Here is a 19,490-nt window from a genome sequence, read left to right as displayed (position 1 = left end):
GAGAGGAATACAACTCGCTTACACGTTGAGCGATGTAGGAAGACGCAGAGGTGACAACGAATTACTCCGGGTACGTCAAAGCGTTGCCACGACAGGCATTAAAGCGAAAGGGATCCCAAGCGTCAAAATCCGGTGAAAGTTGAAAATATGTAGCGAAATTTTCCAAGTTACCCGCAGGGCTTGTGGAAATCGTTGTGTTTTTTCTTTCGGTACGTGGCGCGTGCGTAACTCATCAGCTGATGAGCCATGTGTATAAGTTGTCATTGGACGTCGTGAAAACAAAAGGCAATGAGCAGCAGTGACTCGTAGCTCAAGAGAACAACGGTCAGTGACGATGGAACCCGGTCGTGATTAGAGGCAACGCCTCTCACCGTGATAACGCGTGAAAAGTGATATGGCGATAATGTAACGCCATTAGTGTGAAAGTCATACGAAGACTTTATGAAAGTATGTAATTTAATAACAATGTGATAATGTAGTCGCGTGTATGTCGTGCGAGAGAACTTGAGGCGATAATAATTAACCGTTTAGTTTTTATTAAATGAAAGATAGAAATTTATTTACAGAATATTACCCATTTGTACATGATTGATGGCGTTTAAAAGTCAAACACAGCAACTTAAACCATCATACCGACAATGTAGCCAGTGGAACAACAGCATGATTTTCATCGCCACTATATTGATCTGGGCTTAGAGGTAAACTCATTTTTTTTCATTGCTGGATTGAAATTGTTGGTCTTTGTGTGCCTAACTATAAAAAAAGCACTGACCATATTGCACTCTTGCGAATGTGTGAAATTGAACATACTAGCCGCACATCATTAATACTACTAACATAATTCTAGTCTAGTTTTCCAAATTATTTACAAGTGTTCGCAGGCCAGATAGTCAATCATGCGTTGATCGCTCACTATGGTCAGTCGCAACCGTACATAACTTTTCACACTTTCTCGTCTTTTGATCGATCGACATGCCTTTTGCATTGTTCATTGTTTTTACACATCGTTTAAGGCCTTGAGCACTTTCACACAATTGTCCGTCACAATATTTTGCGAAACCTATCGACATGTAATACTAATTTGTTACGAAACAATACACAGTGCGCTCGTACACAGTGGTTACTTAAGTCGTTAAAGTCAGTTTACGAACGAAAATCATTCGTGTCCATTCACTCATTTGATTCTTCGCTTGCCTCACGTTCGAAATTCACTTTTAGGGAAATCATAATCGTTATTCTTTACTCTATTGTCAAGTCACCTCTCCGTAGGCAGTTGAAATCGCGTAACTTTTTGATAACGATTCTCCAACGCAGGTATGCAGGATATGAGTTTTCAGTAATTGCCGGTTTATTTTTTGATACAAAGACCTGTTTGTCTCACGTCCATTCAAAGCGGGTCGAAGAAGCGTAAAGCACCCCTGTACTGTCAGACTCTCAACTCTACAGCTTTGTGCTCTTTGATACTTCGTTTGTCACGTCTAAGGATAAACTCTTGAGGGCATTCAATTTTTTAACGTAACTACCGTCCAGTTCGGGCCTTCCGTTGGCATCGAGCGACTCGTTGGGTCCCAGTTTTCCCCTTGGTTCCTGCACCGCTTCGTTGGACGTCGCCTGACTGCAGCCTCCAAGCCTCGAGGTGCTGGCATAAAGCCTCTTTCGGCCAGGAAGCATTCTCGAGAATTTCACCGCCAGGGGATGAAGCAAGTGCTCCTCGTACCTGTCGGCTTCGTCGTCGGCGGTAAGAAGGCTCACGACTGTTCCAACAAACACCGTAATGAAGCTACCGATGAAGGCGTAGTACATGTAGGTTATGCTGTACAAGTAAGTTAACCCATCCAACGGTTCTGATGCGAATTCACTGATCGTTGCGACGGTAGTCGTGGCGGACGTAGTGCTGATTTCTTGTGGAATAAGATCCAAAATGGCACCAGGCCTCATGATGTGATCGGAGAAGCTGTTGTTGTGGCATCCCGCGTCAGAAAGCGGAAGCGTCTCGACCGTCTTGCTGACTGTCAGACTACCGAAAGTTATCCAGAGCGTGATCATGTGGCTGGAGATCATTCCGGCTGCGGCACCCTTCCAGTTAGCACAAGGGACCAACATAGCGAGGATGAAAACTCCTAGCAATGGCCCGGAGGTCGCCGATGTCATCAGCATCGACGATTCGATCACGCCTGAAAGCATTCCCACAAGGAAACTGACGCCCATGATCACGAAGCCGTAGAGTATGCTCAAGAATTTAATGATGTTCAACTGCTGGGTGTCTTTGAGGTTGCTCAGTGCGGGTATCTGGCTGAAGAAATCTTCCCAGGTGACTGTTGCCAGAGAATTGAGGTTCGATACCGCCAGGCTAAGGGCACTATTGAACAATGTCGCCATGACGAGTCCTAGGAGACCCGGAAGGTATACGAACTTGTCTTCGACATAAAAAGGCAAGATTTCGTCGAATTTTGATATGTAGCCGCGTGTCAGCGGGTCGCAGTCCGCGTAGCTCGCAAAGATAACCATTCCAACTACCCAGGACAAGGAAAAGAGTACCGTTATCACCGGAATGTTCGCCATCATTGTTCTAAAACAAAATTACGAATAAATTAGCTTCTCAAATGACAAGTTAAAATTCAATCCGGACGAACTGCATCGACCACTACAAGTAGTTGCCTCAATATTTGGACCAGAAGTTTTTACCACCTAGTGTAAATTACCACGAAAGGGTTTGTAATTTCCGGAAATTGGTACTAGTGAGAGGCGAATGCACTTACTTGGTCACTTTTCTCTTGCTACTCATGCTGCAATATCTCTGGACGAAGTTCTGCTGGCATCCGAAAATCGATAGACTCATGAATAGCTGTCCTACCACAGCTGAAACCGTAGCCACACGTACAGTAGGGTCTAGATTGAAGCTGGAATGGACGAAGAAAAAAACATTAGAATCTTACCGTGGGGTGCACAATATTAAATACTATACAGTCTCAATGCGTCGATAAACCCCGTGCAGTATCTACAAGTCTAAGTCGTACAGCTTGAGGTGTATGACAATTTTCTGTATAACTACTCTTACGAACTTTGTAATTATCGAGAACATAAGGAATTTCCATTGTTTGGCATGAATCCAAAACACAGTGGACGATTCAACTCAGTAATAAGATATTCCAAGAAAACTGTTCACGAAATTAATAGTTTAAAATAACTGGCTATTTACTAGAGGACGAACAGCAAACTCAACGGTGCATGCAAAGGGCCCAACAATTCAGCCAAACGGAATGCTTCGCTATTTCACACCATGCGACATATAAGAACTTCATTTGTCGTTTTATCGTCACAGGACTATGATCAAGTCAAGAGTAAATATAAGCTGGAAGCCTTTATTCGATAGTGAAACATTCCACATGAAGGGCGGAAAGTTTGATGGCTGATTCTGAGACTAAGAAATGTGTGGTGTTGAATTTACTTTGTTTGTACTGGAGGTATATTCAAAATGTTGGAGTGAACTGTATTGAAAGTATCTATACAGCTGGCTAGTTTCATTTATTGTTGGAATTAGGTATTTGTCAATATTGAAATGAGGCCCCATGTTGCATATCCGAATGAATCTTGTAATGTATCAAATTTTATTCTGATGTATGCAAGGGTGAGAGACAGAAAACTTACTCGAAGAAATCAAGACGTCCTCTTTCGGCGGTAATATTCAGTACAGCGCCAACTCCACCCACTTCGAAGACACCTTGCATTATCATAGCAAGGCAGATGCCAATCATCGTTAGCCCCTGAATGACGTCACTCAAAATGGCAGCCTTTAGCCCACCCTGAAATGCAAAAGAGTTGGTTATTCGGGCTTCGACTGACTGGCGTCCTAATGTTTATACTGAAGAACATTTTCCATGGTCTATTTTCCTAAATCTTAACAATGTTTATTTCCTACCATCGGCAAAATATACTCGCAGCGTTACACTTTGAATATCACGTTGACTCTCGAACAGTTTTTGACACTATATTACCATATCACGCATCAGGGGTGTTGTTAAGTCTAGACTGTATCGCGTAATTCGAATAATATTTACATGGGTAAGAACGTAATGTTGTAGTTGTGTTCATGTAGAACTAAATTGTACAATGCCAGTTTAATAGTTTTTCGTAATTTCCGTATGATTTCCTGGTAAATAAACCGGTTTTGAGCCTGAAGATATCAAAGATAAAAAAAAATAAAAAAAATAAAAATATCGACAGAATTATCATTCGCGTGCAAATCAACGAGGTTTGAATTTAATTGGTTCTTCCAGACGAATGAATATTACACGTGTAATCCAGATTCGACAAACGGGCGAAAACTCATACCAACTGGATCGAAATGTTCTTCGAACCGTGCAACTGGTTAGATAGTTTTTACACGTTAGCGTATATATAGTTGGGAACCGCAGCTCGATTCGTCATAAAATGAAGTCTCTTCGAACAGTCTTGCCGCTAGTACCTACGTACCTATCTACGCTATCGTCTACCCTCGACTATTCCCCGCCTTTTCGCATTCTTCGTTTTCCTTTTAACTTTCATTAAAGATCTCACTCCGTATCTACCGGTGCTTGAGTCACCCGTTCTGCATTTAACGATCAGAACATACATTTGTGTCGTGTACGTGACTTGAAATTTTCACCTTTATCTACTACATACTCCCTTGAATGAATCGTCCTCACATCGTTTCCTTCGTGACGGTGGAATCCATGCTCTTTTCTCAGAGACAATGTTGAGTTTATCGTGCATATAATAAGAGATAAGATAGCTACCGATGGTACTCGAGTAATTATCACCCTCCATCTTACGAGAAATGTATGCAACGAATCCGGAGTTAAGGCTTGTACACTCAAAAGGTAATCGTTACAAGTGTTAGGCACTGATTCTTGAGTAATTAAAACATGAATCTTGTCGTGTTTTCGCACGGATCAATTTGATTAGCGGTGTTTGCCTAGTACTTAGAATCGCTACATGTGTGCATAATCACGGTAGGCATTACAGGCTGAAACGCGTGGAACCAATTACTCATGATATGAATATTAATTTCTATGAATTTTCAGCACCGTTTACCTACGTCTATTTCAACGACGTGACGATGAACAACAAAGTCCTTAATCAGTTTTAGCCCTGAAGCTGCAGAATCCATCCTATGACTCAGGATTCGTATATTTTAATTCTGACAGTGAGATATTCTGCACGAAAACCGCGAGTGAAGAATATTATTCTACGGTGTTGACACGAAGTGCAGGCATTTTACGTGCGTTATTACTAAGTGGGTAACACTTCAACCCTGACACGATGTTATGTAAAAATCTGTTATACATGCAACCGAATCGGTACTGTAGAATGCAATCGATATTTCAATATTACCATGACAGTGAACACAACAGCGATCATCGTGATGGCAATTATGCTGGCCCAATAAGGAAGTCCGATGACCGTCTTCAGGGCTACACACGGAGTGAACACAGTCACTGCCAAGTTCAGTAGACTACGAATGACGTAGGAGAAGCTGGCGAGACAGCGCACAGTTTTAGAATTGAACCTGCAAGGGTAAGCATCAGTTAAAATAACTGCATCATGTACGTGAAATGACGAAGGCAGCATGATCGGTGATGAATTTGGTTGTTCGGTAAATGTTGGTGGCTTATTTCGGTTCAAACAATCGTATAGACAAGGTTATATGGATCTTTGTGTTTCAAATTACGCACATAGTTCCTCATCATTTAATTAATGTCGATTCAGTTAACTCATTCATAAAGTATGTGAACATCTGTCAGGTGATTGCGTAGGTGACGATACACCAGACAAAATGGGTGAGCTAATATATTCAGAATAATACTGTCTGTCAGCTGTAGAAATACATCTGCTCTAATATTACGTCTTTCAACTAGAATACTTCTTACTTGCCTAGGTTTCCAAATTCAAATACTTTGTTTACTATTTGGCTTTAATATTTACACTGACGAAAATTTCTTTACATATCGCTACTGGAAAATTCTGGATAAATGGGTATTATGACTGTAATGGTTTGAATATTGTTGAATTCACAAGAAAATATGGTACATGTAACAAATTAGTGTAATTGTAGCTACCGATTTCACATTTTCTGCTTATTGCAACGTTAAATTTGTTTGCTCACAATTAATTCAATAGATTTTTTCAGCTGGTCAAGGCATTAATATTAATCTATTTTTACACCAACATCAAATACACCAAAATCGAATAGTAACGAGAAAATATAGTACTAGTAACCGTTATCAAAAATAAATAGAGCACAACAAATTTTCAAGTCACAACACAAAACTAATTGTCAGTTGATACCCAAAACTATAATTTTTTTAGCCATCGTGAAAAATGAAAACATTTAATGACTATTCGGTAATGTGAACTATAAATTTCTCATGCAATCAGTGTGGCTTTGCTGGATTTATTTCGATGTCTGGTGAAAACCGAATTTCAACTACCTGTTACTTTATGTCTATAAAGTATTGCCTATAGTCACATCTTTAGTGCTAAATTTGAATGCGTTGAAATTGTAAATAGACATAATGCAATCTAAGTTGTGTTGGAGATTTGAGCTAGCTTTGAACGCATCAATTTGGCAAGAATTAATGAATCCCATTTTTTTCGTCACGGTCCAGACTGGATATGATACGTTGTAAAGACCCTACACATGCACTAATTGTGTAATCATGTAACTTGACAATGCTGCCAGCTGATGATGATCAGCAGCCGTCAGTGCTCAGTGTTGATAAAATGTTATCGTTGTTCGTCGCATCGCAATGGAGGAAGTGACTGCGGTTTACCTCATATCCAAGTACTGGTACACCGAAGTGATTCCAAGATTGTAGTAAACTGGTACAAAAATGAAACAGACAATGGGATATGCCAGCACCATTCCGTAAAGAGTCTCCCACATCGCGCTGCCTCGGTAGTAGAGCTCGGAAGGATATCCGAGAAAGGAGCGGACTCCGAGTGTTCCTCTTGCTATGGACAACATCATGGCTGCCATGGAGACAGTTCCAGTCGCAAACACGTAGTCAGCCTTCGTTTCCTTCTTTTTTGCACGGAATCTTCCCCACAAGGGTATGAGGAAGGAGGCAATAATACAGACGGCGAAGACCAGGTAGTCCACTACCATTGCTGATGCTTCCATCGCCATCTCTGGGATCTCTTTTCTGAAAACAGAACAAATGGGGATAATGATACGTTCTTATCAAACATTCGTTCAGGGTGTCTTCCAATTTTTTCAACAGATTTTAACAGACTACAGAGTGCAGAAACGGCAAAGTTGGTGGTACACGATATTCCGTGCGGACAACAATGGCAAGAAATAATATCTGGAGTTGAGAGATTGTTGGCTCTATTAATGCAATGGAGCCATGGAAAGCAGATATTCTTTGAACCAAGATGCAAATCGTTTCGTATATTATCACGAATGATTTCTTGGTAAAATTTAGTACCAGCTTGAAGTTTGTAATCACTTACGAAGCTTTCTTGGGCTGATCGCACGAAAGATCCCAGAAGGTACTTTTGTAACTTTTGAATAGCAATTTTCTTTACAATCTAATTCATGATGAAAGGCACGTGCTTCTGTGGTCATGTAACAGCGGTGCCCACTAATCACTTGCCTGTTGAATCGAATAAATTTTTGCCAAGTTCAAACACCAAGGGAGCTCAACGGAAATCAAATGCTAACGATGAAACTTTAAGGACATTTCAGTTCCAAGAAAATAAAAAAAGTAGTTGGATCATTGCAATACTGATGATTTTTTTCAGCTTCAAGCGATAATTTAAAGCAAAAACATTTTTTTTTTCGTGGATTTGTTCATCTCTAAAAATCACGAGAGTACATGGAAAAACAGTGTGTAAAAATTTTCATTAAACAATCACAGACTTGGGTGTTACTGATGGTATCAAATCAGTGCAATTACTTAAAATACTGCAATATTTATGGAAAACCATATTAAATTTTGAAATATATACCAAAAAAAAAATACGTGACAATCTATTTTTCACGAATGCTTATGGGATACATATGTAGAGACAAAGGATTCTTTGAACAGAAAATCGAGGCAGTAAAAAAATTTGAGTTGTACTCAGATTTCGTATGTGGAAATATCTAAATTCCCACAGTTATTAAAAATTGTACGTGGGAGCGAAAGGCGAGAAAACATGAAAAAATATCCACACTAGGTATATGTCGAATAAGATTCTGTCCAAATCACAATGATATATGATCACTGACCTGTTGGGTTATCAGCGACAAATAATTTTCTACGAAAATGTGGTGATTATTGGGTCTGGCGATCTGAAGTGAGACTGGGTGAAACTTGGATATAGTGGGCTGGTGATTCAATGTTGTAAATTGTAATGCCACTCGATCGAAGAGCCGTCACGAACTGGCTCCACACATGTTCGTTGCTCTTTTTATATCATTATGCTGCTCTCGCGACTCCTTATCTTAATTGTTCGTCATCTCCACTGTACAAGCGATGTGGTATAATCCTTGGGCCCTTCGATCGAGTGGAAGGGGAACGGAAAAAAATTCATGCTCCTAATTATTCACAATTTTTTCTTGCGATAAAGCATCCACGTTTTTCGACATTTTCAACATTTTTAGCAAATTTATGAAGCACCAGTCCCAAGCATTCAACGCTGTTTTTCTTCTCATTAAACATTCCAAAGGAAAATTCCACTATAGTTGCGAGTGTACAACTGTGCGACTCGAGAAGATCGATGCGCGTCTTCTTTCGACTCTGCTTGAGTAGTTTTTTGCAACAAACGATCCACCAAGCCAATCCTCACCATTATCAAGTTAGGGATAAGTTTTACACTGTTGAAAATGTCATATCAGCAATTGCCTCTAAAAGTTCACGCGTTTCGAAGCAGAAGATTCCAATTTCTTATGGATTTGGGAACTTCTCTCCGCATCCGCAGGCATGGTTTCAAGAAGACATTGATTCGCTGGTCGATCCAAGTGCCACGACAATTTTGTGATGGCTTGCGTGCGCATAGCTCAGATATTCATTGGATGAGTGTGCAAATGTTAGTTGACCAATGGACCCATCACAACGAATATTGAAGGTAAAGCTCATCACATGGGGTTTGACTCGTTTTATTAAAGTACCCAATCATGCCCGGTGTTCCCTTCTCTCCAATGCCAACGTATTTTGAAGTAGTGGCAATAGGAATTTGGTAATATTGTGCTCAACCTGGATTAAGATTAGCCGTCGAACGCCATGGATTACGCAATGCTTATGGGGATGCTAAAGTTCGGTAACCCATAGGTTCAGAAATGTGGAATAGCTTCTGATCAAATCAAGTCCTCCAAGGCCAGACCGATTTTCGTTTCCGGGAAGTTGAAACGCGCAAGAACTGACCAATCGAACTAGAGATGAATTGGTTCAGATATTTCATGTGAAAATTACTGATACTTTCCAATGGTGATAGTATTGAGTAGACTGAGCAGAGGACACTGTTCAACTTAGCCAAGGTGATAACTGAAAAATTTATCTCGACCAAGAGGTCTGTTTCTCAAGTCACGTGCTCAGCGAGAAAAGCTGGAACTCTTTACGGGGACTTGGTGCTCTTTGACACGAAGAGCTTCCATTCTCCTGGAAGTATCTTCTGAGAAGATTTCCACGCATGCTGCATACGAATTCTGATGTGAAGGGTAGAATCTCAAAGGGGTGCCCCTTCTCTCCGCGTCGTATCTTCAAACGCTGTCATCCTCCGCCACCTTTCACCCCAATATATGCTCGAAGTTCCCCTGGGGCATCTTCGGCTAAGTTAGCTTGCTACTTAGCGAGCGCAGATCCTACACACGTGCATGCAGGACGTATCGTGTCTTCGCATCTTGAGCACCAAGAGTAGTTTTCATTCCCGCTTATATTGCCAGCGGCAACAATCATAATCGACCAAATAGTGAGCAGCTGTTCACTGAAATTGTGGGTTGATTGAATCGAGTGCGTTTGTGGTCCAATGAATTAATGGCAGCACAATATACAAGGATAAGATTACAATTTGTACATGTAATGAGTCTGTGTTACTTTTTACTCTCTGCTTTATCCCCGAGGTAAAAAATTAATTGACCTCTGCAAGATGATGTGCACGTGAGTTTGTTTCTTCGATCGTACAGGTCCGGCCATCGCATACGAAAAACACGTTACGCGAGTGTTGAATTAACCGTTGATATTACTTTCAGAGTTTACTGAATTGAGGATATTGGTGGTTTACAGTTCGTTATGGGGAACCGTTACTGACGCCGAGTCTAGACAATATTATGAATTGATTATGTTTAATGTACCACTGTGAAAATGTTGTACAAATGTATAGCATACACTAAGTCGAAGCATACTTCCAATGTTACGGATTTTTTTAAAAACACTGAACAAAATTTTTAATTTCCCTTCAGAGTGTACAGAAATCTACAGTCCTGTTTTATTTGTAAACTGATTTTGTTCATTCGAAAAGAGCTTTTCAAAAAAATAGATGTGTTTGAAATATTATTATAATAATTGCACTAGTTTCACATATTGTAACTATTTAGGCTCAAAGCAAATAAGACTGATTTTCGACGGAAACTAAAAAAAAAAACTATCGTTTATTTTTAATTTATTCTCAAAAAAAATTTAACTGAGCTATGTGTCCCGTTAATCTGCACAGGGCTACCAAACTTCATCTTTTGCACTTTTGCTGTGTGAAATGAATTCAACGTTGTTCGTACGTCACTTACTTGAGAAAATAGCGAGACTTGCCGAGGGAAAACTATTTTCTGTGACGTCACTGCGATGTTATAAATGCACGGTTCGATACACACACGAGTCAAGAAATCCCTGTACGTATACATGTCATAAATCCGTCAAAAGCCCTAATATTGTTTAGTTTTTATAAGCACAAAGTAGTCGAGTTTATGACGAAGGTAGCGCAGGTAATATATTATTGGATTAGGTGTTTTCTCTGAGTTTGGTATATCGACAGTAAATTCTGAATTTCATCAGTGATTACGTAAAATGCATCTATCGCTGATTTGTCAAATACATGTCAGTGAATCGTGAATTAAACAATCTCACCATTGCATCGTATACAACCGTTAAAAATGCCCCTGTTTGTTGCTCGAATGTTGTGTACACAAGCAACCGTTTTTTTAATATTCGTTAACACAAATTACGATTACAAGGAGAGTATCAGACTTCCGAATCAAGGATTTTTCTGAAATTCCAAGGGTTCTTTTTTGGCCAAAATGTGGAACTTCTGATGCTCAGTTCCACCCATTGGGCTTTTTTTTTGCTCAATTCACAATGAATCAGGTTGTCGAAAATTTGCATTTCAAACTTCAATATGCTTCTGAAATGATAATATATTCGTTCACAATTGAATATATGAGAGCCTGTAATCAAAACTAAAATAGAGGGCAACGAAAGTTAATATTCAAGGCGAAAATACACGATAGGTTTCGTTTATTACATATAACGGCATTTGGCTCATCGAATTGCTAATTTAATAAGTTTTCACTGTAATGAAGAGATGTGGAATGGATAGAACTACAGACCAGAAGCTCTATATTTTGGGCCAAAGAAGCACGCTTAAAAGTTTCAACAGAATCCTTGATTCGAAACTCTCACACTTTCCGTGTAAGAAATTTTTTTAAAATTATGAGTAAATAGTAAAACGATTGAAACAAATCCGGAGTTTCATAACAACAAATAAAATAAAATCGATAGTAACGAAGTACATGGTACAAAATAATCATGGTGCTCCTGATGGTTTTTATTCCTTTACACATTTGTCTTCTCTTCAACTATATACCCTGGCAGTGCAGCCAATAAACTTAGCTTAAGAACACTGCGTAATAAGAAAAAAGAAAACATTTTTGTTGATCTTGTCGTAACACGGATGAACATGTTTTAGATTATGTTCCATCCTTAGGGCGTTGCGATCTCGCAGCGAGAACTCGGTATCCTTTTGAGAAGCTTCGGGATCTTAAAGCAATGCCACACGCTTGTCGTGTACAGATACCGTTTTTATACCTTTGAACACATGCCAAGAATAAGCATAAAATACTAAAAAATAACATCGATAGATCACCTCAATCCTCTAAAGATTCGCGATGAGCAAGATGAACATTTTTGCCACAACATTCCGATCGTAGGCTAATCCAAGAGATGAAGAGAGCCGCATGTATGAAGGCAAAGCGAGTGTTTTCGAAGAGCACGTGATAGCCAAGCAGTCGCATGTTTGTCATATGGTGTTGCAAGATAAGTGAATTAATTACACTTCATTTAGCAGAGTATTCCAGAGATAGCCTCGTAAAAAGAGGTTATCTAAACACGTCTCGGTACGATTAAATCGTTCGATTTTACAAGAAAATTTTACCATACCTTCCATCGTTATGATTAACTCTGTGCACATAAATTTGATAGATAAAATCCTAATGCCGATCTACTTAAATATTATCGATGATGATTGAAAGTAGATCGATTTGGTGGCTGAAAATCGGCACTACTGTTACTGAAACACTTCTGTATTCGTAGCCGTTAAAATAAATCTAAAATATTTGGCCCCCGTTCAAAAATCTCTTCTCACACATCGGCGGGAACTCTCATGCGGAATGGAATCAATCGAAAGGAATAATTCAATGCAGTTTAAAATCCGATTCGATAAACGAATTTCGAGGTTGCGCACACACAGAACTGCAGCGGCGTTTACTCAACGCCAACGATTTCACCGTCTCATACATGTATATGTATATCTATATGATACATCACATACCCTTATACATATACCTATACATATCACCTATATTCATAATACATGTATAGTGTTTTTCAACAATCCTGAACCGTTGCCGTTCGGATCCCTGTCCCGACATCCGTGAGCGAATTGTTCGTTCGGTAATGCCAACGACGACCATAAATTTTACAGCCAAAATCTAGGTACCCGACAATGGCAACGCCGGCTCTCTCCCTCTCTCTCTCTCTCTCTCTCTCTCTCTCTCTTCAGCTCGCCTCGTTGTCTGCCGGTACTGGTTTACGTGCAGGTAATCAAAGTCCAATCAATGAAATCTGAAACGACAGAACTGTCCACTGCACAAATGTATATGGTTACACGTGAAATCCGAAGCAGAACACGGCAGCATCTGCATCGATTGTCCAGCAATCGATGTTCCAACCCATTTCGCGCAAGGTGATTCGGTTATACCAATTGATATTATATCGGGTAAGGTTAAATTGAATGAGGTTTGGCTCGGACGAGAAAAATTCCGTTGTCCGTTTCACAGAGAATCCGATCGAATGTACTTCTCGATTTAACGTAACGCAAGTTATAAGCCGATGACAATCTCAACAATTCTCACCTTTCAGTTAAGCCGATCGTCAATCCATACATACGCGTATACAACGTTAGCGCTATTGCTAGAGCAAGATCTTGACTTGTTTCTTAGCAAAAGATTAATCACCTTTCTCTCTTAGATACCGTGCGAGAAAATCACCACTGATCGAGTAAATTACAAAGGTATCTAACGATGCCTTTGATCATAGTCTGGCCGCATGATTACAACCTTTATGAATAACGAGTGGTAATTATCCGGCGGTGATTCCTCTCTTGCGGCTATTGTCAGCTATTTGAAAGACGGGCTTACCCAGAAACTTAGTTGTTTGCACAGGGTATAATCTCCTAACGAAACACTATTCTTGTAGTCATTCCTTAATCGACTTTTCAAGCACAACTATACGTACATGTATGCAAGATCGCAAGACATAGGATTATGTCACTTCAGTATACCTACCTATTGAATTTTACATCATTAGAGCAAAAATAGTTTCAACACAACAAGTCATATCGATTGCTACTCAAATTTTCGGTGTTAGATTATGAAATTGATCAATAAACACGCTTCGCATACGTTCATGTATTAAAAAAAAAACATACGACTTGTAGACAGTGCAATTTTCAGTACAGAAGAACTTTATGCGCTGGACTAGGCTTCGAGTTACTTCATGCATTCGGAAGACTAATAAACCAATACTTCAATTGACGAGACGAGCTTTATGTACGATTCCAAATGAATGCGCATGACTTCTTTTATCTTCAATTGGCTGCTTGGATGCACGTGAGTAGATTCAAATGGTTTCACATGACATCGAGTATGGTTGACCCCTTCTTCAAGAATAAAAAGACACTAACACCCAAGTCGTAATTAATTTCATCGTATAGTGGAAGTATCAGCGACAATCGGGCTATTTTCAATTAGGATCTGTTCAAAAAATAGCCCAATGCCCATCTCGGGAAGTGCTGCTAAGGTCGGTGAGGAAGAATTTTATAGCTAGGTTTTGCAAAATCTACAGGGCTACAAATCATACTGTTAAAATTGCCAAGTATGAGAGATCAAATATGAATGACACTGCCGCGCTACGGAAACTAGGAGAGTTCCAAGGATTAACTGGCGAACATTGACATCGACGAAAAAACTAGAATGTAAGTTCCTGCGAATGTTTAATTTTCAGTCATCTGCAGATTTTTTTTCCCATAGGAATCTGGTGCGCAAACTACCAAATCACATTGGTCATGTGCTTTGATCTGTCGGACTTGTGATTTCATTCAAATTAGCTGAACTGTGAGACGAATACATTATAAAGCTTGGAAAAATTATTCATGACGTTTACGCCATTGTCGCCAAATTTCTCTCCGTCTTTTTGCGACAAGGCGACTTGTAATTTCTTCTACACCCGTCTTTCTCTTGTTCCAAGATTAAGACCTTGGGAATTGGTCCGCAGATATTGCGGCTGCAAAATAACTTATTGAGCCAAAGTACACTATTCGTGGTTAAGACGGTGAGTGAAAAAAGACCGAGAAAGTTCTGCGACTCGGAGAGACAAATTTCGCAGAGCACAACACCACTGGATTCACCATAAGGCAGTCGTAAGCTCAGTATAAACCAATTCCAGGGGATTCTCGTGATTAGAGGGGAGGAGCCCGCGGCTATTTGATCCGATCTTCTCGCGGATCTTGGACAGAAGGGTTTATGAGGAAAGAAAGATGGAAAACATTTGGCAAAAGATTCTCAAGAAAATAGTACGTTTCTGATGATTGTTAAATCAAGTTTATTGGATCTGCTGTAATTATAAGCTATTTCTTTCTTCAATTACGAATATCTGTTAGATATACTGACGTTAAATTTCCTTAAATTCCCCGGGAATTGCTACACTGGACTACAGTTATTTTGTCTTACATTGAAAAATGTAGATGAAAAAATATTTTTCATGTTCAAGAACTTCCTCGAGTAGCTTGAACAATCGAAACGCTTATTCGACATTTATTAGTCAAAATTTCCAAATTCAAAGTACACTTTATGTAAGAATGTAAATTTTGTTTCTATTCACTAATAATTTATAATTTTTAAGCGTAAAAAATAGAAAAACGTTGTGACTATTAAGTATATTGCAAGCCGAAAATTTCATGTTCGTGTATTTTTTTCCTTACAATCAGCTGGCATTGCGCAAGAAAAAAATATAAAATCGCTAATACATTAGCAAATGTACAATATACTTAAAGGTATGTATACGTTGCGCTTATTTCATTGCCACAAATGAACTGCAATTTGTACAACTGCGACATTAAATTTTTTCAACGTGTTTGCGATTTCTTATATTTCCATACAGTCGAACGTATTGAAACAATACAAGCTGGCCGAGTGTGTGTATTCACAACTAGATTTTGCCCTGACGTAAGTCTCGTTTGTAAAAATGTTTGTAACAGTATCTGTAAAATTCTGTCTCGTCGCCTGCAGATGCACGGGAAACATGCATAATAACTCGGTAATGATAAGGCGATGCTAATTCGTTGTTTACATTGGTTTTACGGTGAACGATCTTACCGCAGGATCAATGCTAATGTTTGTTTCTCACTTAACGTCGGAAAACCGTTTTAACGCATGACGCACATTAGCGATAATCAAATACACGCACACATGTGTTTCGCGTAATCTTATCGGCCTACAGCTGCACCACGTGCTTCGTATGAAAAATCTTCGACGGCGAGCACGTGCTTATTGCACCGTAGCGATAAACGCCTTCGCGCTTCGCAATTCCCGTCTCTTTCATATCAGGGTTGTCTCGAAATTCTGTTTGTTCAGGACACGACACATCAGCTGTATAGAAGCAGGGAATACTGTTTTACCTTGACCACAGTGAACGCTGAAACAAGTCCCTCATTCAGAGTTGTAACCATGCACGGAGAGAAATTTTTACTTCCGATTACCGCTCAGTCCTTAACTATTTTCATTTTTTACCACGATCGAAAAACATAGTTCTAGGTACGAAATGAAAATTAGTTTTGTAGCTGTTATCAGAAAGTCTAGTGTCCGTTGCTATTCTTTCTCATTACGATCACTGTTACTATATTTTCTTGCAACTGTTGCGAAAATTTACGTTGTTGACGTTAAAGCCTTGTTTAACTGTTTGATTAAAAAAGTACAGTAAACCGAACAAACTGATTTCGCGTTTCAATTGCCAAAAAAGTATCGACAACAGCGCAAAATGGTTACGTGTACCTCGTTTTTCGTAATTCCAACAATATTCAAATAGTTTTTTTTTTTTTGACGATACCTGTTTTACTGAATTTTTCTAGTTACTATAACAAATTAAGTTTTACTCAGTGTGGAGAGCCGAAATATACCATAGTTGTAATATTTCCAAGACCGTTAAAATCGGCAGTTCACTAAAAATTTCCTACAACTTTCGGATCATGGTACATATGGTGTACGCTTTATGTATACATGTAGTATATATAGATATAGAATGAGTGATACATACGGTTGTCCATATCGCTGTACTTGACCGATGGTATAAGCGATTTGTACGAGTATTAGAATGACATAAAAAATCGCTCGGCCCGTACGAAGTTTATGTGAACGTGAGCACTCTATGGTGGCGAAAATCTGAATAGCCCTGTTGTGAATGGAATACCAAGCTGATTGTTATGGCGATTATTATGGACATTGGTTTCCAAATGGCAACCTTAAATAATATATAAAAAAATGATGTGGGTATGGTAACAAAGTTTTTCAATAAAAACGAAAATTCTGCCGTAGCCGAAACTCACGAAGTGACAACCGACAGGTAATGTTGTATGATTTATATACTTTAGTATATGCTGCCGATGAAAATTTTTGAGATTTGGTCAATTAATCGTGGCTTCTCTCTCATATACATGGTGTCTCATTTTAATCAATCCAATCAAATAACTCGAAAACCAAAAGTGTAAGTGAAAAATTTTGCAGACAAAAGTTGCGAGGTTCAAAAGGGGAAAGAAAATGAGAGTGTCGGATTTTCCGTAAATGGACCTGCCGAGGTCAGATGAAGGTCAACTTGGTTTTTTTAAATGGAAGAGTATATTTCTTCATCAGCATCTGAAGGGGCATCAAATTCTCCATCGAAAAGTAAAGGAAGATGCTTGTTATCTTGTAAATTTTTGACCCATGTTCTAGGCTGATACACATAATATCACGTAGTATCCACGACCCATTTTAGAGAAAATTTAACTATCTACAAAACGAAATCAAAAACAGCTTCCTAACTTGTATAGTTTTCGAGATATTTCGTTTAGCATTTCAAAAATTCAAACCTGATAAAGCACCTCTTAGAATTTTACAACCGAGTTACGGTTTCACGAGGCTTCGTTCTGAGATTAAAAACTAAATTTTCGAAGAGTACGTAAGTAGAAAAAACAAAGTATAAAACCGACCAAATACATATAATACATATTCTCGTATAAATGTACACAATACCCATGCAAAAGATACTTCCCTGAAAGAGAATCAAATTCAGGAAGCATTGACAAGATTGATTCAAAAATTATGTAATAAAAGATTTGTTCAAAAAAAAAAAAAAAATTTACTTAGTATTAGAAACATGTAATATATTATACATACATGTTATTCCTATCAATAGTACTTAAGATATTCTTTTTTAAATATGTTTGGAAGAAAAGTCGACGAGCGTTTCTTTCAACTTCACAGCATTATTGGGGTCCATGATGTTATTTAATTTTCGTCAGTTCCAGAACTTCAGAAATTCGCGATGGATTGATTCCCCAGCTTGTTCAGACGAAATGTCAAAAACTCTAGAGATTGCTCAAGATGATTTATGCATACGTGAATCTTCAATATTTCAGTTACGTCTGTGGCAATGAAAGATTTTTTCAATTCAGTCAATTTTTCAACGCATATCCCTCAAATATTTTTGAAATAATTCAAAACCAATTGCCTAATTTTCCAGATTTTTAAACCAACTCTAACCCGTACCGACAACCGGACAAATTTCCCTGTTACAATACACGTGTTTCGGACGAATTTTCAGTATGTATTTTGTTTTAAGAGTAAATCTCCCCGAACAGCAACTCTGGTTCAAAAACTTTTCTCCAAGTACATACGAAATATGTTTTTATCCTTCACCAAAAAAGATTCAAATCACAAACTACTGCCAAGTACATGTCCGTTAATTCGCAATAAAAGCATGATTGAAACTTAACCCTTAGCTTCCACATGTCTCTGTAATCACACTGCTGCCACACTGGGGTAATACTGACCCTAAACTTATCCAAGTACAAATGGTAATCGAGTATGCATAAAAAACAAAATAATTTACACATTAACATATCTCCAAACTACAGATAAAATAGGGTGGTATCAATCGGACCCCGGTATAGCAGTCAAAAGTTAATGAAACTTTCCGACCAAGATATAATCAGTGAATATTATCTGTGCTCTTGACGTCAAACTATAAGTGTGCTATTCAACATTCCTGTCTTTGCGTAATTACAGGTAAAGGGTTGGCAACTGCTACATAATGGTATTGAAAATCCAGGAACAAAATTTAATTATCACGTGAAACTTGGCATGCCTCTTTCAAGGTATGATGCATACATGGAATGACAATGACAGAATTTGATTCATTCCTGAAGGCATTTTTCTAAAAAGGCCCAACGTTTATATTAGGATTTAGCTTTTGATCTTTCACTGGTTAATGAACAACTTTTTCGACCATTTATTCATAGCATGAGTCACATGTAAGTATGAGGCAAAATTTTTGTGAAATATAAATATACCCTATAAATATGCACACCTTGCGTTTACTAAATTGCACCCTCTAGTAACTTTTGACTCATGACGAGCATTTTATACCTTCGGACACTGTTCTCACGCATAAAAGGGAATTGTTTTTTATATAGATTATTAATTCGTATTGCAGAAAAGGTGAGTGCGTCTGCTTTGATTCAGTAGATGTCCGGTACATTGATTTTCGAAATAATTCAGCGCGGTGTTAATGCATAATCTTTATGACATTTTTGAAGATTCAACGGCTTGCAGCACAGGACTGATATTGAATCCTATTTTAACGTGTGCGTTTCAAGGTAAACGAGGCTGTTGTGGCTTGGTGCAATTTCTAGACAAAGTTATAAAATTCCGTTATAATAATATCACG

The 19,490-nt window shown here is 38.7% G+C and overlaps 1 protein-coding gene across 3 annotated transcripts in view; it reads right to left on the bottom strand.

Annotated features, from left to right (window-relative positions):
* Nucleotides 1-519: 519 nt before the first annotated feature.
* The window catches only part of LOC124188034 (sodium-coupled monocarboxylate transporter 1), a 78,033-nt gene continuing 59,062 nt past the window's right edge, over nt 520-19,490 (bottom strand). For 2 of the 3 annotated variants that reach the window (XM_046580297.1, XM_046580300.1), the window contains exons 2-6: nt 6,813-7,184; nt 5,374-5,548; nt 3,649-3,803; nt 2,760-2,900; nt 520-2,569 (exon numbers count right to left, since the gene is read on the bottom strand). In XM_046580297.1, the coding sequence (XP_046436253.1) occupies nt 1,441-2,569; nt 2,760-2,900; nt 3,649-3,803; nt 5,374-5,548; nt 6,813-7,168 (1,956 nt within the window). In that variant the 5' untranslated portion in view covers nt 7,169-7,184 and the 3' untranslated portion in view covers nt 520-1,440. Of the gene's footprint in view, nt 2,570-2,759; nt 2,901-3,648; nt 3,804-5,373; nt 5,549-6,812; nt 7,185-8,254; nt 8,386-19,490 lie in introns of those variants that run through there. The other variant, XM_046580299.1, reaches the window with a different exon arrangement.

This window comes from Neodiprion fabricii, chromosome 1 (genome assembly GCF_021155785.1).
Source record: "Neodiprion fabricii isolate iyNeoFabr1 chromosome 1, iyNeoFabr1.1, whole genome shotgun sequence".
Lineage (NCBI taxonomy): Eukaryota > Metazoa > Arthropoda > Insecta > Hymenoptera > Diprionidae > Neodiprion > Neodiprion fabricii.
Note: the sequence above shows the minus strand (reverse complement) of the source record. Positions and strands in the feature narration are given on the sequence as shown.